We start from the raw sequence: 25,443 nt of genomic DNA, 5'->3' as shown, positions 1-25,443 counted from the left end.
ATAAGAAACTTTAGAAACGCTACGCGGCACCTCAGCCAGACTATGTAAAATAAAAACATAATTTATGTAAAACATTTTAGCAATCTACAATGATGTTGTCGTCTTCTACCAGAGACAGAGACTGTCTGGATTTGAGTTCAAATTGGCTGGACAAAATCAGTCCAGCATTTTTTATTTGGCATACACAGTTTTAATGTTTAAAAAAACATATGAAATACGGGGGAGACATAATTGACAGCTATGTGTATAAATACCAATGCTTTACGCGTTGGATTACCGCTTTTCTCTTCTCAATAAGGGGAATTGCAATCATTAATAAGCAGTTTTGGAAACAAGGTTCTTATAGATAATGCCGTTACGTAATGGCGTTGTCTTTTCAGTAACGGGGTTATCAAACTCATTATTTTTTTTGCCATTACAACCCCCGTTAATGTTACTGACAGTCAAAAGCAGTGTGTTAGCTACGTTTTTGTGTGTGAGTTTACATACATTTTATCTTTCGTGTGTACGTATGTTTTTGTGTGTGTTTGCATACCTGTTTACGTACATTTTTGTGACTTTTTACGTACGTTTTGTGTACTTACGCACATCTTTGTGCGTGTTTCCATATGTTTTTGTGAGTGTTACGTATGTTTTGTATCTATGCAAGTTTCGTATGTTTACATAGGTTTTTGTGTGTGTTCACGTAAGTTATTGTGCATGTAATTACATACATTTGTGTGTGTGTTTACGTACCTATTGTTTATTTATGTTCATTTTTGTGAATGTTTACGTTTATTTTTGTGCGTATTTACGTATGTTTTCGTGTGTGTTTACGTACGTTTTGTGTATTTTTGTGCATGTTTACATACTTTTTGTACAGATTTCCAAACCCTCAGTGTCTACTTGCCTTTGGTGTGTCTATGTATGTTCTTGTGTGTGTTTGAGTAGGTTTTTGTGCATGTGTTTATGTACGTTTTTGTGTATGTTAATGTATATTTTGTGTATTTACGTACATTTTTGTGCTTGCTTAGGTACGTTTTTTGTGCGTGTTTACGCACGTTTTGTTTGTTTTTTAAGTAGGTTTTAGTGCATTTGTTTTCATAGGTTTTCGTGTGTATTTATGTACATTTTATGTATTAATGTACATTTTTGTTTGTGGTTATGTACTTCGCTTTGGTGCATGTTTATATATGTTTTGTGAGCGTTTACATACACTTATGTGCATGTTTATGTACATGCCGCTGGTTATTTTATTATGTTGTTTACTGTTTATTTTTGTTACACTTGAAGTGTAGGATAAATCTGTTGCTGGAAGGGTGCAGTAAATATTACAAGGTTATAGAACACAACTATCTGTCCTTCTCCACTCAACTGACTCGAATACTCCTCGGAAAATTTCTCTTTGACATACAATGGGATGTTATTTGGCTGAGCTTGTCACATATGTGTGAGCAAAATGTCCACAAAATAATTTAGGGATGGAGCCTTTTGGGTGACTATGTCAAAACGAATATTTTGTTCTGAGATTTGTACTTTTCTTTTGTTTTCCCGGAAGTGGATGACAAGCACAAACTCGTAACAAATTCCTCATGACACCCAAAGAAATAAGGTTGGCGATGCGTCACCGATTTTCTACTTTCGGTACACGACTTCCGGTTTTGCGCACGACCTGAGCACGCCGCCAGTATACCAGGAGCACGCGGTGTTCACGCATCCTTGCTGCGGGCTGATTGGTCGAAGTGGACGAAAACACGACGCCACAGCCAATGGGAGCGCCGTACACCACCGTCCACGCGCTCGCAGCGTGGACATCACAAGCGGGTGGCGGTGCCTTGTTTACGTCGTGGTTAAAAGACGGAGAGTCCACAGAAATCTCACATTCAAACAGCTCTATTATTAAAACGCACACAAACGAAAGCCACTAAGATGGTGGCAATGATGAAGCGCGTTAAGTCCTTCCAGATCGTCCTAAGCGACGCCAAAACGTTTTACTGCGGTGGGGAGCGTCTTTCGGGCCGCGTAGAAGTGGAAGTCGGGGAGGTGACTCGCGTGTCCGCTGTCCGTATTTTGGGCCTCGGATGCGCCAAAGTGGAGTACGCTAAAGGGAAGCAGCGATGCCGTCAAGAGGCCGAATACCTCCGACACGAGGCCGTCCTTAAGCTTGTGGACCAGCCCACAGGTACCCGCAAAGAGTCGCGTGAGTTCCTTTTCCACGAAGTGCCCCAAAAGCCTCAACTTTGTTGCTTCCTCTTAGACGCCGATGGCTCGGTTCTTCTCAGGCCCAACAACAGATACGAGTACAAATTCGAATTTGATCTGCCCGCACAAGGGTGAGTGGCACAATGTTCTCTTGAATCTAAACAAAAAAGCACATTCTGAAAAAAGAATACAGAAGGGCATAAATACTAAAAGTGATACTGTAATGCTGAAATGCTACTTTAGAAATATTGCTACAATAATAACTCCGGTAAGGCTACAATAATACAGCTACAGTAATGCTAAAATACAACAAAAGTACATGTGCAGTAATACTTCAAGAACAACAATAGAAATACTAAGAAATAAATACTACAAAATCTGATAAGGATACTACAAAAGGAAATCTGACTAAAGTATAGCTACAGTCATGTCATAATACAGAAACACTTCAAAGGATTTCTGACAAAAGTACTGCTGCAGTATAATACTTTAATGAAATACTACAAGAGGAATATGACAAAATACATCTCCAGTAATACTATAAAGCTGAAATACTTAAAAATAAATACAACAGAAATACTACAACCACTGTACCACTATAATACAGAAATACTACTACACAAGTACTACAAAATACCTTTCAGTCATGTTATAGAACAGAAATAGTAATGCGACAAAAACATCTACAGTACTACTATAAAGCAGATATACTTTAAAGAAATACTACATATTTATACTATAAAAATACATATAGCATAACATTATAACAAAAAACCCCGCACAAGGGTGAGTGGCACAGTATACTCTCACCGTCCAACGACAATATAACGTTTAGGGTCAGTTAATAATTTTGCTTATTTATTTTAACTTATGTTTCCTTTAAAGTCTATAGCAAATGTTTTCCCTGGAGTGTCATGTCTAAACTCGTTGCATTCACAACGTTAATATCAAAATGACAAGAAAAAATATTATATTCTAAAATGGACAAGGAAGTCATCAGACTTGAACTTTTATGAGGTGTTAACTATGTTAAATGTGTCATTTTGTTTGATACACAACAGGTTTAGACGATGATGATGTCACCAGTTACCGGTTCTACTTATACTGAGTGTCTACAATACAAAGTGTGTCTATTAAACTACTAACAGAAACTGGTTTATTTGACTAAAAGCCAAATATTATAACCCTATTAGGGTCAGAGTTATTATATAATTTTGCTTATTTATCCTGACTGTCTTATGTTCATCCTTAAAGCTCCAGTGTGTAATCTTTGACCACTAGATGGCACTCTGTTAAATGGTCTGCATTTATAAAGCGCTTTTCAAGTCAATGAAGACCCCCCAAAGCGCTTTACAATGTGCTTCACACTTCACACACACACTCGCACACCAATAGGCAGTCAGCCATGCAAGGTGCCTACCTTTTTTCTCAGTAAAGCCATGCAAAAGGATCTCCTGTTTAACTGATAAAGAGGATCTCCGGTAAGGAGCCATGAGGAACACCAGTGATTCAAACTTTTGACTTCGTGATACTGTGCAAGCAAGGGCCAGTGCCACAGAGCACAGCATGGTGGCAGGATGCCGGACAAACATGGTAGCGACCTAAGTGGACATTCCACTGTGTAAAAGAAATATACATTTCTCCACCCATGATTTTTTTGAATTGGCATTGGTATGATAGTTCATGTATTTATGCCTAGTATTTGAATCAATATTTTTTTTATTGCATTTTGTTTATTTTATCTATAATACATACTACACACTGTCCCTTTAAATATCAGTTTGTTGAAATAAATACAAATCATTTTAAAAATTATCATTGATTGACCAACAATAACAGAGAAACAGCTCTTACTGCAACACACTCATTTCCAACTTAAAGGCATAGTGTGTATTACATAGCGATAAAATAACTTCAAAGAAAACGATACTGATTTAAATAATAAGAAAAAAGACTTGAACTATCATATAAACAAGCATTTTTTTAAATTTAAAAAGCGGTTAAAGAAAATGAAACATTTTTTAAAAAGTTAAAAAAAAATGACTCTTTAAAAATATGATGTAAATAACAATGGATCATAACTGAAAAACAGAAACCTCTGCCAATTAAACTCATTTAATATTGAATACAAAACTTAAGCCCACCTAAAATGAATAATTTCGGAAAATAAAAAACAAACAACTCCAAAAACCGAATCGAAAATGCAGCTAAACTAAAATGAATAGTTTCTTTAAAATAGAAGCAACTGTCCCACAAAAATGCCATTAAAATTGAATCACCAAACTGGCACTAATCTGAAGAGGGAAAAAAAATTGGAAATTTGAAACAAACATAGGGGTTACAAAATTCGCTATATAGTCATTCTAAAGAGACGTGTATTATTTAGCAATTCATGGTGCTAAAAAAACTTCAATAGAAACCAATATTTATTTTAATGACCAGCAAAAATACATGATCAGGCATTTTGTTTTGTGAGATTTGTTTATTTATCTGACATAAATGAGGCTCAACTCGAGGGGGCTGACTCTATTGGCCATCTTGCTGCAGCAGATACATCCCATACCCTTGTTAATCGCAAAAATATATAAGGAAGAAAAAGGGTGCTATTTAGTAACTTTGAGTCTCTGGAGTTAGTATTCTTCCTTGCACATTTTAGCATTTACTTTCCGTTGCACATTACAGCGACATATAGTGAGTGGTCAGTGGTCAAATAATGCACACTGTATTCAACCCCTTAGGAAAAAAAACAACAACATTGCATGTTGACACCCTGGGATGGAAAGTCTATTGTTGAATACCAATATTTTTCACACTTTCCCTTTTAAGGACGGGAATGAAATACTAGAAACACTATGACTCTTGACCAGCTATGAAGCATTTGGAAATGAGTTAATTTGCATTGATTTTGCAAGACTATTTGGTCATGTGACATGTGTAACCACGCCCACAGGAAGTTGGTGTCTTCTTACAAAGGCAAGTTTGGTTACGTGCACTACTATGTGAAAGCTAAGCTGGAGCGAGCTCAGCAGCCCCCTCTGGAGTGCAAAAAAAGCTTTGAGGTGGAGGAACCCCTGGACGTTAACACGCCTGACCTGCTGGTAAGTCCCAGCTTGGCCAGCAGTGACTCTAAACCAGTAGTTCTCAGCCTGTGGGATGGGACCCAAACGTGGTTCAGGGACCTTCTGCCTTGGCAGAATAATGGCAAGATGATAAAACAACTGAGGGTCATTTACACACCTTAACAGTACATGGTGATGATGCTCTGCAAATGCGGGCTACACTTGCCACAAGTAAAAATATGATAAATACATAAGATAAAACAAAACAAATTAAAAGAGAAAGAGAAAATATAATGAGAAGAACAGTAAAAACAAAAAATGAAAAAATAACCTATACTTTTTGTGGACAATATCTCTCTATTATTTGTAATTGCAACATCCTTTGCTGTCTGGTAATCCTCATGTTGAGGTTTTTGAGTTTTTCCTTGCCCTCACGTTGGTTCCAGATCAGGGGATGGTGTGATAATAGTCAATAACCTGTGCAGCCCTTTGAGACTTTTTGTGATTAAGGGCTATACAAATAAAAATGACTTGACTTGAGAAAGAACAAAAATAGAAAACAAAAGGAAAGAGATACAAAATAAGAAAAGAAAAAAAGATAATGAAAAGCAAATAAAGGAAAAAAGGAAAAAGAAGCAAAAACAAGAAAAAAAGATAGAGAAAGGTGAAATGAGAAAGAGGGGGTAAAGGCAAGAGATGGAAGACAAAAAGAGTTTAAACAAAAGCAAAAGAGAAAAAGAAAGGGGGGAAATGTGTACATGTACGGCGAGGTGTCAACTTTTTATTTAGAAAAGTCTGTGGAATTTTTTTGGGGGGAGGTTTGCAACTCATCCGGGGTGGTGTGGTTTAAAGGCCCGAATCTAACCCTCTGCCGTCTTGTGCTCAGTGTCCTACGGGGGGCGCCAAAGAGAAGAAAGTCACCTGCATGTTCATCCCGGACGGGCAAGTGTCGCTCAACGCCAAGATTGAGCGCCGCGGCTTCTGCGAGGGCGAAGACATTTGCATCAACGCCAAATTCGAGAACACGTGCTCACGCATCGTGGTGCCAAAGGCGGCCATCATTGCCAAGCACAGCTACCAGGCCAATGGGCGCACCAAAATTTTCCGGCAGAAGCTGTCATCGGTGCGCGGCAACCACATCATCTCGGGCATGTGCGATGCCTGGCAGGGAAAAAGCATCCGCGTGCCCAAAATCAAACCCTCCAAACTCGACTGCGAGCTCATCCGCATGGAGTACACGCTCATGGTAAATTCACAGGGGGCTGGGGTATAACCCGTGTTGACTTACTGAAAAACGGCAATACTCCTTTTAAAACGGGGTTGTCAAAGTCATCACAAGCTCAGGGTCACGTGGTAGAAAAACACTCTTGTCGGAGGCTGGACTAGTGGATTCAAGAGAGAAAGAGAAATGGAAGGAGAGTGAGAGAAAGGTAGATGGAGAAAAAGAGCAGGAAAGACAGAAAGAGAAGCTGGGCAGGGGAAGATAGACAGGATCATAAAAGAAAGAAAGAAAAAAGAGAAACAGAGCGAGAAACCAAGAGGAAAATAGAGATAATGGTAGAGGGAGAGACAAAGACCAAAAGAAGGAGGAAGAGTAAGAGAACAAGAGAAAAATGGTGTATAAAGCAGAGAAAGAACAAAGGAGAAAAGAGTAGAGGCATGAGAGCCAAAAATGAAAGAGGGAGAGACAAAGACCAAAAGAAGGAGGAAGAGTAAGAGAACAAGAGAAAAATGGTGTATAAAGCAGAGAAAGAACAAAGGAGAAAAGAGTAGAGGCATGAGAGCCAAAAATGAAAGAGGGAGAGACAAAGAAAGAAAATTAAAAAGAAATTCGAGAGGAGAAAAGAGGGAAAAATAAAAAAGGGCAGTGGGAAAGAAAAAGTAAGAAGGAAAAAAGGAGACAAAGTAATAAAAAGAGGGAGTGAAGAAAGACAGAGATGAGTGATAGAGAGACACAGAGAATAGCACGGGAGGAAGAGCGAGAGAATATATACACGGTGAGAACGAAAACTGGAAAGAAAGAGACACAGAGAAAGAAATAAGAGAAAATGCGAGAGAGAAACAGACAGGGCGAGAGACAGCAGGAGAGAAGAGAGACAAAAGGAAAAAAAAAGAAGAGGCAGAAAAAGATTTTTTTTAAAAACGTGAGAGAGGAAAAATACAGTTCAAATCATTTTGCTTTTCAATCCCTCGGCATACTTGCAGCCCGAATCTTTGACACCCCCGTTGTATGTAGCTGTAAAAAGAATCCTTTAAGGGTGTTTGTGGTCCTCGCAGATCTACGTACACATCCCCGGCAGCGAGAAACTGATCCTGGAGCTTCCGCTGGTGATCGGCACTGCCGGCCTGGGGAGCAGGAGCAGCAGCATCAGCAGCCAGGACGGCTCCATCGGTTGGTTCTCAATGGCCTCCGAAGTGCCCGCTTACCGACAGCTAAGCCACGCCCAACTGGAGCAGCCGCTCACGCCTCTATTGGACGATTTTGACGGCGACGACAGCCCTGTCTTCACGAGCCCCGCTTCTTTTTGCTACCCGCCGCTGCCCGTCTACACCGAGGTACGTCCCCTTTGTTCTATGGTAACAAGTGAATGTATTGGCGCAAGAGTCACACTACACATCACCCTGATACGCCATTCCTACTGACAAACATGGTGGTGGCAGCATCATGCACTGGGGTTGGACTGGCAAAATTGTTAAGAGTGGATGGGAAGATGGATGGAGCCAAATACTGGGCCATTCTGGCAGAAAATCTGTTGGAATCAGCAATATAAACATTGGATAAACTTGGTTTTGTTTTACGATTGTGTATTAAATGTTGATGATTCTTAAAAATATTTGGTGTTTTTTAATCTATAAATTTGAAGCCTGAAATATGGCAATACGACAAAAGGTTCTGGGGGGGCAATAATTTTGCTCGGTACTGTATCCCTTCTGTCCATTGGCCGTCTCCTAACCAAGCACCTCTCCCTTCCAGGCCGAGGAGGACTTCAACATGAACGCTCACATGCTGCCGGTGTGCTAAAGAGTTTTGGGATTTTCTTGAAGTGAGGCAGTCCAAAACCGCCGCAAAAAGACGAAAGGCAGCAACGGCCGCTGACAGGAGCGCTTCTCGCTGGCCGGCTGGGGGCGGGACTTCAGTTCTACGCCATGCTTCAGCATTCCAGCTGACGCCAGTTTGGGTCCGGGAAGGGACAAAAGCCACGAAGGGAAAATGTAAATGGACGCATTCTTTCTAGAAGCTTTTTTTGTTTGCGGAGTGATGTCTGAGACCTTCGCACTTTTTTTTAAGTTATTTGACATGGATTAAGATGCTTAAAGCCCCAGTGTGTAATATTTGACCAATAAACAGAACCCTATTGTGTAATGCGAACAAAAAACAGTACAAAAATCCCAGCATAGCAGCAATTTGCCAGACAAACATGGCGGCAACCTTAGGTAGGGATTTCACTACGTAAAAGAAAAACAGATTTCCCGGACCTATAATTATGTATAAGAATTAACATTGGAATGAAGGTTTCTTGTACCACTAGGAGGCACTAAATCATCCACCCTGCACTTTTAAGTTAAATTGACAGTAATACTCATCTAATCATCTCATTAGCTGCACCGCTTATCCTCAGTAGGGTCGCGGGGATGCTGGAGCCCATCCCAGCAATCAGTGGGCAGGGGACACCCTGAATTGGTTGCCAGCCAATCGCAGGGCACACAGGGACAGACGACTCGCTCGCCCATTCACACCTAGGGACAATTTGGACCGGCATATCCACCTGAAATGCATGTCTTTGGAATGTTGGAGGAAACCGGAGTGCCCGGAGGAAACCCACGCAAGCACGGGGAGAACATACAAACTCCGCACAGGAAGTCCGGTAGCTAGATTTGAACCCACACAGGAGGTTCCCAAGACCTTAGAACTGTGCCGCACACGCACTAACCACTGTGCCGCCGTGCTGCCGACAGTAATACTATGATACAAAAATAGTACTGCAGTAATACTACAAAATACTATTATAATACTACAAAATTAGTAACACGATACAAGAAAATTACTACTGCAGTACTACCATAATACAAAAATACAACTACTGAAATGCTACAAGAATGAAACGACACACTACTACTAAAGTACTATCACAATACTAGTAAATCAATACTGCAGTAATGCCATAATACAAAAAAAAACAGAAATACCACAGAAAAACTACTCAACTACAGAAATGCTTCAAAAATATTATTGTAACATTGATATGTTTTTCGTAGTTTTTTTATACCACTAGGAGGCACTCAATATTACACACTGTCCTGGCCAGACAAACATGGCGGCGACCTTAGGGGGCTTTAAGACAGGGGATGATGTAAGGCCTTTGAGACTGATAAAGGCCTAGACAAAGAAAATGGGATTTTCCTTGACATCCACTAAAGCCAAACGAGACGAGGAGTCACACAGCATTGGCCTTTCTTCTGCCAGCTTTTCCCCAAAAACGTTGGGCTTCGCTGATTTTGGGATACTTGAAAAAAAATAATTTGTACTTGTTGTTCTCTTGTCCTGGAAAAGGTTTGTGGTGATACAGTTCTTTCTGGTCTTGGAGACAGAAAACCCAGACTGATTAGTGAAGTTTTTTGCTTTGTTGATATTTGTATATATTTTTTTATTTTTTTTATAATAAAGTGATGGATATATTGTCAATCTTTAATTGCATTTCATTTTATCTATGAAGCACAACAAACACAAGGCAACCATTTTTTCATGAAATATTTGATCAACTTGAGTGTAATCCAAGGATTATGTTGTAAATATTTTTGCATATTTATTCTGACATTGGATTTATCTTATTTTATCTTTTTTATGTGTTCACCCCAGTTACAAATTTGTCTCTTGATCAGGTTCTAAACAATGTTCACTACATTGTGATCAAAAACAGACTTTATTAAAACGGGAAAAAACAAATATTAGGATTAGAACTCGATTAAAAATCATAACCTAGTTGCATATTAGAGCGATCACAATTCACACTGAATTGTTTTTTTGTGTTGAGTTACATTTTGATGTATCTCTTTTTAAATAAATGAAGTAGAATTGTTTTTGAAAGTCATTGATATTATCATTGTGACAAAGTGTATGCAACAAATTAGAAATGGCACTCCAGGGCGAAATAAAAAGCACTTTGAAAGAAAAAAGCATAAGACTATTAAGAGAAGTAGGCAAACTAATAATTGCTATGTATTGCTTGGAAAACTAGCCTAACAATAACGCAATGAAAAAGAATAGTGCATTGTGACAAAAGTGAAATGAAAAGGTCAATAACTTATAAATAAATGGTCTGCATTTATACGGTGATTTTCAAGTCACTGAAGCCCTCCCAAAGCACTTTCCAATGTGCTTTAAACTTATCCATTCACACACACACTGATAGCGGCGTCAGCCATGCAAGGCACCTACCAGCTTATTAAAGGCTTTGGTGGTTCGGTGTCTTGCCTAAAGAAACTATGATGTTTCACCCAAAGGGACTCGGAATCAAATCTGTGACCTCTCGTTTAAGCGCTCTACCTCCTGAGCTACTGCCACATCAATGAATGCTGAATGTGCAAATTCCTCCGCAGCATTCCAAATCTGGTTAACTGTCAGACTTGGTGCGTGTAGACTCAGAGCCAAATCTGCTCTAAATCGTTTTCTTGCCAATCTCATACGTAGCGATCCAAATATGATACGCGCAAAGTCGGATATAGTGCACGCATTGCTATTGTAGTGCAATATTTAAAAAAAACAATAGAATTCACAAACTATACATTATAACAGTCTCATGTGATAGTATATGTTTTTGTAGTTCCATCTGGCAACAGGCGGCCTAAGTGGCAACAGGGGCAGCCCCATGGTGTGGAGGTTCAGGGTCCGAATCCTGCTACCGCAGCCTCCCCGTGTGGAGTTTGCAATTTCTCCCCATGCCTTCATGAGTTTCCTACGGGTACTCTGGTTTCTTCCCATATTTCAAAAACATGCATGTCAAGTTGCAAGTGGCTGGCAACCAATTCCGGGTGTCCCCTGCCCACTGCCTGAAGACTAGGGATAAGTGGTCCAGATGATAGATGGATGGATCATTTAGCCACAACAAAAACAGAAAAAAATCATAGGGCAGCACGGCGCAGTGTTTAGCGCGTGTGCGGCACAGTTCTGAGGTCATGAGATCGAACCTCCTGTGTGGAGTTTGCATGTTCTTCCCGGGCTTGCGTGGGTTTCCTCCGGGCACTACGGTTTCCTCCCACATTCCAAAAACGTGCATTTCAGGTGGATTGGCCGGTCCAAATTGTCCCTGGGTGTGAATGAGCGAGCGAATTGTCTGTCCCTGTGTGCCCTGCGATTGGCTGGCAACCAGTTCAGGGTGTCCCCTGCCCACTGATTGCTGGGATGGACTCCAGCACCCCCACGACCCTACTGAGGATAAGCGGTGCAGCTAATGAGATAAGTTGAGATTTACTTCAGGCCCTTTGGGGACCGATATAGTTCTCCTTGAAAAAAGTTTGACACCCCTGTATAGTGTCCTAATAATTATGTTTTGTTTTATTGTCTATTTAAAATACATCAGATTTTGAATCACTTTTTCCAATCCCTGTTGTCTAACAACAATGTGTAGAAAAATAGGCATTTTCTCGTGACATTTTAAAAAGGTAATGAGTTCAGGGTGTCCCCTGCCCACTGCCCGAAGATAGCTGGGATGGGCTCCAGCACTCCCGCAACCCCACTGAGGATAAGCGGGGCAGATAATGGATGTACATATATATATATATATATATATATATATATATAACATATATAATATATAATATATACATATATAAATATAAATATATATACACACACACACGGTCGCAAAAACATTTTTACAGTTTTGTGCGCTCATTTAGGGGGTGATGGCCCTGGGGAAGAAGCTGTCTCTGAGCCAGTTTGTCCTTGTTTTGAGGGACCTGTAGCGCCTACCAGAGGGCAACAGTTTAAAAAACATATATACACTTCCCTACAAGACTGGCTGGGTTGTATCAAAAGCGATCTCTGCTTGACTTGCCATCCAACCATCTTCTGCATTGCTTATCCACACTAGGTTCACGGTGAAGAGACATTATCTCGATGCAGCAATAAAAAGATATTAATGATGTTTCTAAAGGGCATTATTTCAATTTATTTGTTAACAAATGAATACTTAATAATCTTTGAATGATGAATGATCTTTTCCATTGGTCAACTTGCCTTTTTTATGTAAGAATTGTATTTGTCTGTTGAATGAATTATAACCAAGACACTGAATCCCTAATGTCCCCTATATGAGATCCTAAATTACCGGGTGAAAAACTATTTTGTTCAGAATTTTTTTGTATCACATTGTACAAAACACTTTGCATCACTTGTGGCTTTTCTGTTTGTTGAAATAGAAACTTTGTGGAGATGACATTATTCCCTTCTGCTTTTGGGACATACTAAGCTGTTTAGTATATATTTTTGTTTTTATATCTTTATTTGAATTGTTTTAAAAAATAAATGAAGAAATACTAGATTGACTCAAAAATAATAATTTTAAATAGTTTCCATACAATTTAAATTAAGTCCCATCAATACATAAATAATTCAATAAAATTGTTGCATTAAAAATGTAAGAATAAATACATTAATAGCTAGACAAATAGATGTGAAATGAAAAGGTACTTAAAAAGCAACTGGCCGGCAATAGTTAAAAAAAAGTTCCTAACCTTGCTTACAAGTACTACCTGGTGATTGTTTGGGTCACTGGTCAAGTTTAACTAAAACAACAAAATCTCTGACAAACTAAATGTGCCTTGGCAGAGACAAGCAAACGCGTACTTTACATGGAGGGGATTTAAGTAATGGCCTCTTTTAGGCAAAGAGTAGTTTCTTCTACACAAATCTACTCTAGGAAAAAGTATAGTGATTTAAAAATACTCCTATAAGTAAAAAATGTCCAATTCTTTGATAACCACACCCCTTAGTGATGCTCTGTTTTTGTAATGTTGAAGTTTAAATAAAAAAAAAAAAAGTTCTCAGAGGATGGCTATAGAAAAGGTCCTACTTGCAGGTTCAAAATCAATTGATGTATTTTCGTCTTACTTTGAGTGTCTACGAGAGTTTATAACATAACAGGTAGCAACTTCATCCAAGAACTCTAAAACAAAGTAGAATAGGTTTTATAAGGCATACGTCTCCACTTGAAGGGAACAGCTTGTATTTCACATTCATATTTTTAGCTGCTGGCATCTCGGAACCTCTGATAGATTTACACCTTCCCTCGGTTTCCAATCTGGCTCCCCCCGAAATATTCCTGACAATTCCCAAGCACCCCAAAGTGCCCACAAAGCAGAATGTTGGTGGACAGGGAACCCATCAAAGGCTTGGCTTTGCGGACTGGGGCTCCACCTCCTCCGACCCCAATCGACACTGGTCTAAAGAACATGGCTGGACGGATATGGATAGGGTTTGAATTCTGGGGTTTGAATGTGGTGGGTCATCAACTGTCTACCTTCATAAGGGTTTTCAAGGCTGACAGTCTTACTACCTGGCTTGGAAAGATTAACCCTGTAGGACTGTTTCTCACCTCGCAGGTTGGGAACCAAAAATGGGTCACGGACCTATTTCCGGTGGGTAGTGAGCCTTTTCATTGGCAAAATAATGCTAAGGGGAAAAAAAAGAGGGTCAATTACACCCCTTAACAGTAGATGGTGATATCGCCCTGCTCCATCTCTTCTACCTGTTAAGTCAAACAGCGCATTTGATAGGGACCAGAACTTATTTTATTGTGATTTTGTTTTTACTTTTTTCTGTCCATAGCAATGATCCCAAAAAAAGCTAGTGATAAGGGGAAGGAAAAGTGGAAAAACTGACAATTGAGTCAAAGAAATGATTGCAAAATACAAAAACAGCGTATGAGTATCTGCCATTGAAGCGCTGCTGGAAGTTAATAAACGTTTGAAAATGTTATCGTTTTTGCTTTTTACTGGTATTTGAATCTTATCGGTGTTTAGGTACACACTTTAATATTTTTAATTTCTTTCAGTATGTGGCAATTTTGTAAGTTTTAGATGGTTATTTATGTAAGGTAGGCCTGTATGAGTGTTTACACAGAACACGTTTTGTTTGGTCATTTATTTTATAAAAAAGTGAATATTGTTAACTATCTTTGCATTAAACTGCACAATCCTTTCATTAGGTACGTATAGAAGAGGATTTTTTTTTATTTGGCCACAGCATATTCAGGGATCAGAATGGAGATTTTCATTTTCAGCTGAAATAGCCAGGGTCCAGGGCGGAGCCTGGTGGGGGGCTCAGGGGGGCTTCGCCCCCCCTGAAGTCAACAGCATTTATCTTATTTGCTATGTGAAAATTGCACTAGAATGAATTAAATCCAACAAAACAGAAACCATGTGTATATATACTGGACTGTCTCAGAAAATTTGAATATTGTGATAAAGTTCTTTATTTTCTGTAATGCATTTAAAAAAACAAAAATGTCATACATTCTGGATTCATTACACATCAACTGAACTATTTCAAGCCTTTTATTATTTTAATATTGCTGAATTTGGCTTACAGCTTAAGAAAACTCAAAAATCCTATCTCAAAATATTAGAATATCATGAAAAAGTATACAAGTAGGCTATTCAACTAATCACCTGAATCATCTAATTAACTCGAAACACCTTGCGAGGGTTTCCTGAGCCTTAAAAACACTCAGCTTGGTTCAGTAAACTAAATCACAAGTATGGGGAAGACTGCTGATCTGACTGCTGTCCAGAGGACCATCATTGATACCCTCCATCAGGAGGGTAAGACACAAAAAGAAATTTCTCAAAGAGCAGGCTGTTCACAGAGTGCAGTTTCAAAGCATATCCACAAAAAGTCTGTTGGAAGGGAAAAATGTGGCCGGAAACGCTGCACAACCAAGAGAGATGACCGCAGCCTTAACAAAATTGTGAAGAAGAGCCGCTTCCAGAATTTGAGGGAGCTTCAAAGACAGTGGGCTGAAGCTGGAGTCCAGGTATCAAAAGCCACAGTTCACAGACGTGTCCGGGAAATGGGCTACAATAGCCGTATTCCCATGGTCAAGCCACTTCTGAACTCAAGACAACGGAAGAAGCGTCTGACTTGGGCTATGGAGAAGAAGCACTGGACAGTTGCAGAGTGGTCCAAAGTCCTCTTTTCAGACGAAAGCAAGTTTTGCATTTCATTTGGAAGTCAAGGCGCCAGAGTCTGGAGAAAGGCTGGAGAGGAGCAAAATCCAAGTTGTTTGAAATCCAGTGTGAAGTTCCCACAGTCAGCAATGGTTTGGGGAGCCATGTCAGCTGCTGGTGTTGGTCCACTGTGTTTCATCAAGTCCAGAGTAAATGCAACTGTGTACCAAGAGATTTTAGAGCACTACATGCTTCCATCTGCTGAAAAGCTCTATGGAGATGAGTATTTCATTTTCCAGCATGATCTGGCACCTGCCCACAGTGCCAAAACCACCAGTAACTGGTGCACTGACCATGGCATCACTGTCCTTGATTGGCCTGCTAATTCCCCTGACCTGAACCCCATCGAGAATTTGTGGGGTATAGTTAAGAAGAAGATGAAAGACACCAGACCTACAAATGCAAATGAGCTGAAGGCCGCTATCGAAGCATCCTGGGCATCAACAACACCTCAGCAATGCCACAGGCTGATTGCCTCCATGCCACGCCGGATTGATGCAGTAATCCGTGCAAAAGGATTCCCAACCAAGTACTGAGTGCATCAATGGACATTTTCAAATGTTTGATTTAGTTTTGCTGTTATAAAATTATTTTTTTTACTTGGTCTGAGGAAGTATTCTAATATTTTGAGATAGGATTTTTGAGTTTTTTTCAGCTGTAAGCCAAAATCAGCAATATTCAAATAATAAAAGGCTTGAAATAGTTCAGTTGATGTGTAATGAATCCAGAATGTATGACATTTTTGTTTTTTTAATTGCATTACAGAAAATAAAGAACTTAATCACAATATTCTAATTTTCTGAGACAGTCCAGTATATATATATATAAATTGAAAAAACAATAATATATTGACATTAAAAACATTCGTAATATTGAACATGATCATGATGATACAAAATAATCTATTTTAATCATGTTTATAACAAATTTTAAATTTTGTTTATCCTGTTCTAAATATTGTATAAACACAAAAGATAAAATCATTTCATAAATAAATAGATTTATAAATACCTCAGATTGGGATTTTCTGTCACACAGGGGAACCAGTGGTTGACTGCTGCTAGTATTTGAAGTGGAAGGATTTGAAACGGCCAATAATGTTGAACCGGTGGCTGCCGATTTTAAATGCGGATCCGAGTGCATAATTTGATCGCCGGCAAGCTATTTTTGCTTTGTGCTTGTTCATTTTAGCATGATCGATCAGTGCCACACAACCTCGCGTACCATAATTGATCAGATCGACACAGTATAGACACTTTGCTTTCCCTGGAACATCACACTTTGCGATGAACTGGCTCAAAGTTTCTGTAACTTCCTCGATCTTTGCGCCGATTTTAACGTTTACTGTGACAGTCTTCTCCAGCCATGACCACTTAAATTTATTCTTGATTCCTTTATCAATCTCGGAGACAAAAGCCTCGTCTTCTTTTCTTAGTATTTTCATATTTACTTTTTCACTCATTTCACCGTTTGAAAAGACAGGAAGGAGCTCCATGTTTGAGAAAGCCAATGCTCTGAACAAAAGCTCCGCTGATTGGTTATCAGCGAACCTATCGACCAATGGTCTAAATGCTAACTTGGGGTGATGAAACAGTCACGTATCATACCTCACCCCCCCCAAAATATTTTCTCATCGAATTTAGACGATTTACGGGAATGACCCTTGGGGTTCAAAAACAGCAGAAATCCGCGGAAAATTCTGATCCCTGCATATTAAGGTCCAGAGGGTCCTAAGGACAAACCAGTAGAGAACCAATGTTAAAGGTAAATGTAAAAACACAACTGTGAGCTATCAAGTTCAATTTCTTCCTGTGATTTGAACTTGAGTCAACCGTTTCATGGCTTTCCACCTACCGTTGTCTTTCCACAAGCGGCATATTTTTCTCTCATTTTGTTCTTACAAAACAAGGGGCACAAGAGCAGCGACTTATCAGGTGAAAGGTTGCATGACAAAACAAGAATCAGTCCATGCTTTCGCTCCCCGCCTGCATGTCAACTTTCCAAGGACAATCCCTCAAACACCCTTCCCAAATTTAGACTTCTAGGCTCATCCAACGTTCACAAGCACAGAACGACAAGACAAATGCAGCAGGCTGGCGTCCATTTTGTTTTTTCCCCCCCAGAAGTCAAATTGTTATACAGGCATGTATACAAATATCCATTTTTATCCAATATATTGGATAAGATTTTACATTTGGAGCTGATCTCTTTAACTGAGATTAAGATTATAATAGCCCAAGGGTTAGGGGTTTGGTTAGAACTCAGGTTAGGCTTTTATGGAGTTAAGTTCAACTCATAAACTGCCAAATTTCAGCACACCGGGTTGTAGATTCAATAAACCAGTGAAGCAAATACAATTTGTACGACTAGGGGTCTAGTTCTGGGAGCTAACGTGAAGATTGGAGGTACAGTTAGGGTTTTAATTCCACATTACCACCAGCTCCACTGGTAATGTGGGTTTGGTCCCTGGTCAAGCAAAAAACAAACCCTAGGTGTAGGGGTTAATTTTGGTGCCATGGCTAGTGGGAGTGTTTGATGAGGTTGTTTTGGTCTGAACTACAGTTAGGGTTTTAAGCAATAAGGACATCACTAACATCTTAACTGGTGAGAGGCCAGTCTTTTACACACAAGGTTGTGGGTGCTAGGGTTATGGTTGGAGCTAGTTTTGGCTGGATGTTGCAACAGCAATGGTAACTTCTACTTCTAAACGCCTTTAATGAAAGGTTTAAGCAGTTTAATGCAGATAGTTAATGTTCACTTTTTTAATAAAAAAAAAAACCCAGACACAATTAAACAGGTCCTGTGTACTACTTCTGACGGACTATAACTTTAACCCTAGCTTCAACTACAACCATAATTAAAGCAGATATCCGAACTGACTAAAAAGGATTTAGACACCAGACTTGTGCCTAGAACTTGTAATAGGGATCAAACCCACAACACTTCAGGGCACAAGGACGCCATCTGGACCTCCAGAAACCTGCTGGTATGGAGATGCAGGCAGATCCCCCCCGTGGCTGTGCTCCAAATGGCTGCAGATACCATACAATCTGCAAGCGGCGGGCCTAGGACGCAGCCATAAAGAAGACTCGTCTGCACCCACCCGGAGGGGGGAGCCGGAGCTACACTGTGGGAGTCCCGGCAGCAACGGCCTGGGTTGTGGAACCCAGAAGGGAGAGGACCCACGCAGAGGACTGGAAGAATGCTGCTTGGGAGGGTGGGATGGCAGAGCTATGCCCTTGCACAATAGTATTGCCTTTTACACGCTGGTTAACTACTGTTAAAAGAAAATAACTCTGAAATTGTTTAATTGATGTTGAAAATGTCAGGAAAAAATGTTAAAACGTCATATTGACAGATATAAAAAAATTGTGAAAATGCTTGATGGCTGTGTTTTGCTGCTGTTGGTGTCAGTGGATTTGTTCAGACCGAGGATAATCGACTTTGGCCTGGACGGATCTATTAACACTAACAAAGATGTTGTATAATGAAATTGTGAATGTTTGATTTTCGAGAAGGTTTGTTCAAACCTCACTTTGTGTTTGCTGTTAATAACGTAATATTGGAATATAATATTGTGAATGTGCTTAATTGCTGTTGAGATTGTCATGATTGTTTTCTGTTTTTAGTGTCAATAAATTTGTTCAAACCAAAAAAAAAAAAATACCAGTGATGGCCAATGTTCAAAACCATAACTAGTAAAAGCCCAAACTAAGGCTAGCCCAAACACCAACCATGACTCAAACGTTTGAAATGTTAAATTGAGTTAAAGCTTTAGCATCCCTTCACCTCAACAGCACTTGTTTTCAGCCAATCAATACAAAACACAAACACCCCAAACTCTTTTGTATCACAGAAGTATAGCACCTTACCAGTTACATTCTCAACATGCATAAATATTGATGAAAACCGCAACAAGTTATTGTACAGTGTATTTTTATTACACAGCTAAATTATTTTTCAGTGAAGTTGTTAAATTACTCCAGCTGCTTTACTTTATTGTCTTTGAGTACATTACCACACTCTTAGCATAGGACAAAAATACAAAGTTCACGTTTTGAATTTAAGTAAGACTAATTCCTCTATATACATACACCAATAATCACTCACAAATAACAATATTTTTCTGATTAGTTGGCACATTGCTCCCAACTTCATAATCGCCTACGTTATGCAACCACTCCTATAACACTGTCTTTGGGCATCTTGATGCCATGAATACAATTTTAATTTCATGACCACCACCGCCAACATAATTGCTCGGCGTGTGCTAAATTGATCCCGTACCTACACAAGTGCAGTGTAGACAGAATAAAGGATTGAGAATTATCCTCTGTACCAATCAGACAAGCATACTTTTTGGCATATAGTCCTCATTTGTTAGTACAGATGTAGTAAAGGTACAATAACACAACTGAAACTAAATCGTTAGCAGTCAATGCCAAACATGAAGATAATTTTTCCGTCAGTTTGAGTGTTCACTGGTTGAGTATTGCCCCCTTTTGGACGAACAAGTACATTGCTTACATGGAAAACAAGTCACATTTTTCCTCTTCAAAAAAAAAAAAAAAAGAAATCATTTAAATATGGTTTTATTTGTGTCAAAGCAGGAAATCACCATTGGCTTACTAAAATCCATTGCCTGTAATTCTGTTTCCTTCTACTGTGGAACCTGTTAAAAAAAAAAAAAAGTTGTGACACTAATCAAGGGATATATAAAAAAATATGCCATAACATTGTGTACCCAACAAGTTTCCTCAGCAGAATGCTGCAAAAGCCCACTGGATTTTTTTTTTTTTTCTGGTCAGGTCCACAGCAAGTCAGGAACAAAACTGCCTGAATGCCTTGGTATATGACCACTTCTTCAAAGTATATGGATGATTTGCTCTACATACATTTGTGATGCTGCCACTGCCAGCAAATAAAAGACCTGGAAAACAAAAGTATAGAGATTTGACACCTTTCTCATGGCCAAATTCCAGCACTTAGACTTCCCAGACAATTTACCAACTTCACCAGTACCATAAAAATAAAGTCTTCTGTGAATCATGCATTTTGCAGAGCCTAAAATAAATCAGATGCGATTTTTAGATGTTATGAAAACCGCACACACATTTCTGGATGTGAAAGATACGTGTTGCCATTTTAAGACATCTCTCCCCATAAAGGTGTTGGGTAACAATTCCAGTAATATATAGCTTACATATTTAGTTGAAGGAAAGTCCCATTACAATCAGTCACTGCGAACTCTTTTTATAAATGGCACATCCTTTATGTCCATAATTGATATATAATCCTTGCACCAACGCATTTCACAGTACCCAGTTTGGTACAGCCTGCACCTTCCCGTAGTGGGCTAAGACACTTCATAAACAATGCCAGCTACCATTAATCAAAGGGGAAGAAATGCAAGCGAAAGCAAAGCCATCAGGGATTGGTTTCAGAATCATTTTAAGCAGACATCAAGAATCATAGCAAGCCCCACTTTTAGTCAACAAAAGGCTAAGGACATTGTTTCATTGGTTCCAGCAGCTCCACAAGAAGCCATATCAGTGGAAGAATGACTTGCTCTGCCACAGCCATTTAACACGCCGGCCGACAACACGGCAGGATGCAGACTTTAAACCGTGCTGATTGGCCATTTGGTTCTGTTAGAGAACTAACCCAAAGTAGGACCTTTAATCTGATGAGAATCCTTGGGCTTTAATCAAAATCCAAGGACCTGGAAAAAGACAAACATGCAATGAGCAACAATATCCAGTCGTTGTCCCCAAAATTTAGTGTACCATGATTCAACCCTGCAGAACGTGATTACGGTTAACCTGTCTCAACAGTCAAACCAGGACTCGCCACACAAACTGTGAGGAGACCAACGATGCCATCTGCTGACTTTTTCTAGCACTGACTTTTGAACAAACCTGCTGAAGGCACAGCAGGCTGCAGATACCGCACAGTGCCACAATCAGGTACATTATTCATATTGTAGTCCTGCCCAGTCCTTTGGGACATTTGTGATTATGGGCTATACAAATAAATGGAACTTGACATTTACATTGAATTAGGGGGATGACATCCAGCTAGTCAGATCTGGTCTTCCTGGAGGGGGAAATAAGAGTCACTTTTCCTCAACAGATGAATACACATTAAAAAAAAAAAAAAAAACTTATTCAGAAAGGCAATTGTCACTCAAGATTCAGAGCAGTTGAACATTAAGCCAATCATCATGCAAATTCTCTAGTCTGGTCCCCAACCTTTACCACGAATAAATAACATTCTTCGCGGCCTGACCCAATTTCATTAGCAACTTCACTGCATAATCACTAGGGATGTAAAGGACATCAGATAAAAGGCATCCAATTTTCTTACCACATGTTTTAATAGTGATACCAGAGATGAATGTTGAAGAATGGAGAAAAGGAAAAAAAAAAGAAAAAAAAAACATTGAAAACTTGCATGTATTCAAAGTAAAAATAAATAAATAAAATAAAGTGATTATGAACAGTGATAAATTTGATGTTTTTGTCAGGTCATCAATATCCCTAGTGTCCAGGATTCTGCACTCACACTTCTGCGATAAGGGTTTAGTTTCGTTGCATCCAATTTTGCGCAATCCAAATCAACGATATAATTTGATCAATTATAGCTCAAATACAGAAATTAACTGACATAATAGAGTATATTACACAAATGGTACAAGCTGGGGTCAGAAACTCTCAGCATGTAGCTTATTGCCCTTTTATAAATTAAGATGTGGAGCGAAATAGATTTTTTTTAAAATATGGCTTCTGTTGTAGGAACATAACACATTTACCAATGCTTTAGAAATGTGTAGAATTAAGATTACATTGTAGCTACTTGGAGGCATTTATCCTTCATTCCTTTCCTCCCCATGTTTGAGCAGAGCTGTGTGGGGCTAAGGCTCATCCCCTTTAAAAGGAGCAGTGAAACAATGTAACGCAACACTCCCTCTTTAGACATTTAACAGGTAAGAACACAATCCTGTTAAAAGCACTTATAGTAAAGTAACATTCTAGTTGAGTGACTTCAGAATAGCTAAGTATAGGATATTGTATTTTGTCGCTCAGGCCCAATGATTGGTATCAAAAGATGCTGCTGCATTAGCCAGCCACTGACTTGTTTAATATGTGCCCGGAAATCAAACTAAAATCAGTTTTACTTCCTCTTCAAAAGGCTGCAGCTTTTTTTTTTTTTTTTTTTTTTTAAATTAGTGCTGCATTGCACAAATAAGGGGTACGCTACGCACATTCAATTTGTATTTTTTTCGGGTTCTCACAATGGAAAAATCTAATTGGATTTCTATACATTTCATTTCTTTATGATCTAGGAAATAATACATACTGCAATTGTGTTTAACTTGAGGTAGTGTCCTACAATAGATTATTCACATGGCGTATATTACTCCACAGGATGTGCTGCATCCAACGCAGTCATTTTGATAGGCCAATAAATACATACACTACGTGTAGCATTCATGAAAAGGATTGTAGAATGCTTTTAATTTTTTGCAGGTTCTGACAACTTTAGGCTCCAATATGGCTCTTGACATTTTGGGTTGCCAATCCCTGGTAGAAGCAAATTTGTAATATATACACATATATCTATATATAACTATATCTCTAGAGGGCTCCGCGCTTTGTGCTAAAAATAGTAACACTGCTTCGTGCAGCCATCTTGGAAGTCTGTCGATTACAAGCGGTGATAGCGAGAAGAGCAAATATTTACTCAGTTTGTCTAGTTACTCAACTAGCTTCGTTTGTGTACGGATTTTGTCCATCAACACTATGGAAAACTACGTGGAGTTTAGACAAGCACGCGAGCGGTACGCTGCGAAGTTGCATTTTATTGGAAAATTGGATCCCTACAAAATTAAAGACAAGGACTGGGAGTCTGATCCTGATTTGTTGCCGTGTGTGTGACTTACAGCGAACTTGTTAACTATCTTATTTTCCACCCAAGTCCCTTTTGTGAACTGGATTTTCAAAATTACAAAAGCATGGAAGCCTACGACAGATTTGTGTCTGGTTGGGTTCGGGATGTGTCTGTGCACACAGTATTTAACCTAGCCATACTTGAATGGTGTCAACAGATGTACATGAAGTACACATGTCCCATACCCTTATTAAAATTTATTTCTACATCATAAATAATTCAATTTACCTGTCAGAAAGTGGTCAGAACAAACACGTACACAGTCAAGCTTTAGCAAATTCGACCGGTAGATAGCTGCCAGCCACATTCGTCTTCGCCGTTCACTTTTCTCCTGAGCTTCAATCCCCTGATTGTAAACACACTTCGGAAGTCTAAAGAAGCCCTTCCCACCCCGGCTACAACAGCCAACAGTAATGCAGGTATTTGGCATTACAATGTAGAATCTAACTGGTTTGCTGAACAATAACAATGAAGTGAAAAGCTTTGTTGACTTCCAAAATGGCCGCCAGCAATGCATTGTGGGTTATCTTGAAACCTCGAAGCACTCCAACTATATATCTATCTGTATAACTATATCGATAAAATCTATTTATTTTAAGTCTGGGGCCTGGTGGTCGGGGACCACTACTCTTGTCCAAAATACAAATGTGCAACTTACCAAACAGCATGGCTCTACACTCTAGTCTACCTGCAAGGAAAAGAAGACTTAGAAATGGACAAAACGAACAGCAACAACAGACAGGTGTTATTTCTCAGTAGTAACACTGCAGCAGAAAATTGACTCCAGTGAGTTGCAAGAGAAGTCTTCAATCTTTGCACCGAGATGGCTTTAAGACCAACAAGGAGGACCAGAGCGCTTGCGGTGCACAAAGAACTTTATGGACTAACCTTACACTTAATGATCCAAGCCGTCTGCCGATGCTTTCTACAAACACACAACTTGACGGTATTAAAGGACCACTTTTCATGATGAAAGACAGCCAACTCACAGAATATAGAACTAGAACACTACCAACAAGCAATAAAGACAGAACCCATTTATGGTTAGGCGCGTCGACAATGTTGCAGGCCTCATTGACACCTTGCAGCAACCGAAAGTGCTCAAGTGAAAGCAAAACCTGGCATCATGTTGCCACAAAATGCATAGAAGGAACCCACTCAACAGAATGACCCCTCAAAAAGTGTGGCAGAAGTCTGAAAAGGGTTGAATGAGCTTAAGTTATGTCCAGTGTCAAATGGTAACCGGAAAAGCCAGTGTTCAAATTATACATAGCCAAGTAACTTTAGTCATGAGCTGAAAAGGCAGGCCACGTGCTAGAAGCCGTTCAGTTCATTATTCGACGAAAAAAAATGAGATAGCATCGTAGTTGAAGACATAATAGCGGAATGCAGTAATTAGTCCACGGTAAAGATAGCGCCGTTAAATACATTTTAATTAGGTAGGTTTCGAGTCAGCGCAGTTTGTCCAACTGAGCGCAAAAATGGCTTAAACGTAGCAGCGGGGTCAAAACATAGATTAGTAAAATATTTTTAAACAAAAAGTGAAGTAACTAGCATGAAAATATTTACCTCTGCTTGATGGGCCGTATAAGACAACAAGCCTGAGAAGCCGACGGGAAAAAAGAAAGACGAACGGCGCGCACTAACTTTTTATATCCTAAATTGCGACAGTATTAACAACTTTACGTTACTCCACGTTTGAAGCTACAAATCTTGTTTGCATTAATGTTCGTTCTAAATTAATTTAGGGAATGTCTACTAAAAAGAGTTCCTTTAACGTGTTCCCAATTGATTTGCTGTAGCTCTTAAGTATTTCTTAGTCCAATTTTTTTCAACCCAAATTGCGACAGTGGCACCTACTCTACGGCGATGCGCGTTTGAAGCCGGAAGCTATGTCTTCCACGTTTGCGTGGTATTTCATACCAAGCTAATATAAATTGACTTTGAGATGTGTGCAACCGATTAGGTGAAGCCTCTGTCGAATATTTCATACAATATTTGTAACAGTAGCAATGTATCTACTTTA

The 25,443-nt window shown here is 39.3% G+C and overlaps 1 protein-coding gene, 1 long non-coding RNA gene and 1 other non-coding gene across 6 annotated transcripts; 1 reads left to right on the top strand and 2 right to left on the bottom strand.

Moving 5' to 3' along the window:
• Window positions 1-1,824: 1,824 nt before the first annotated feature.
• Window positions 1,825-9,924, top strand: txnipa (thioredoxin interacting protein a). The gene is made up of 6 exons (XM_088328287.1): window positions 1,825-2,161; window positions 2,237-2,312; window positions 5,132-5,279; window positions 6,127-6,486; window positions 7,518-7,796; window positions 8,215-9,924. Exons 1-6 carry the CDS (start codon window positions 1,909-1,911, stop codon window positions 8,260-8,262), a joined length of 1,164 nt encoding a protein of 387 aa, XP_088184413.1. The 5' UTR covers window positions 1,825-1,908; the 3' UTR covers window positions 8,263-9,924.
• A 10,119-nt stretch (window positions 9,925-20,043) lies between these two features.
• On the bottom strand, window positions 20,044-25,103 carry LOC148370592 (uncharacterized). Of its 4 annotated transcripts, none has more exons than XR_015849678.1 (7): window positions 24,987-25,103; window positions 24,306-24,342; window positions 24,076-24,105; window positions 21,520-21,563; window positions 21,132-21,189; window positions 20,212-20,397; window positions 20,044-20,139 (listed from the first exon to the last, which is right to left on the bottom strand). It is a non-coding gene; the product is annotated as an uncharacterized LOC148370592 (long non-coding RNA). The 4 variants fall into 4 exon arrangements; XR_015849680.1 differs by adding an exon at window positions 20,490-20,531 and having other exon boundaries at window positions 20,044-20,397; window positions 24,987-25,102; XR_015849679.1 differs by having other exon boundaries at window positions 20,363-20,397; window positions 24,987-25,099.
• LOC148370593 (small nucleolar RNA SNORA8) lies at window positions 21,288-21,425 on the bottom strand. The gene has a single exon (XR_015849844.1). It is a non-coding gene; the product is annotated as a small nucleolar RNA SNORA8 (small nucleolar RNA).
• Window positions 25,104-25,443: the final 340 nt, after the last annotated feature.

Source organism: Urocampus carinirostris, chromosome 2 (assembly GCF_059441175.1).
Source record: "Urocampus carinirostris isolate Australia breed hairy pipefish chromosome 2, RoL_Ucar_1.0, whole genome shotgun sequence".
In the NCBI taxonomy this organism is placed as follows: domain Eukaryota; kingdom Metazoa; phylum Chordata; class Actinopteri; order Syngnathiformes; family Syngnathidae; genus Urocampus; species Urocampus carinirostris.
Note: the sequence above shows the minus strand (reverse complement) of the source record. Positions and strands in the feature narration are given on the sequence as shown.

What these genes read in the sequence shown, in the direction of transcription:
- txnipa (XM_088328287.1), top strand. Translation starts at nt 1,909, where the DNA reads ATGGTGGCAATGATGAAGCGCGTTAAGTCCTTCCAGATCGTCCTAAGC. An exon ending in TTAACACGCCTGACCTGCTG is followed by an intron (nt 5,280 to 6,126) that starts GTAAGTCCCAGC and finishes TCTTGTGCTCAG; the next exon opens with TGTCCTACGGGGGGCGCCAA. An exon ending in CGCTGCCCGTCTACACCGAG is followed by an intron (nt 7,797 to 8,214) that starts GTACGTCCCCTT and finishes TCTCCCTTCCAG; the next exon opens with GCCGAGGAGGACTTCAACAT.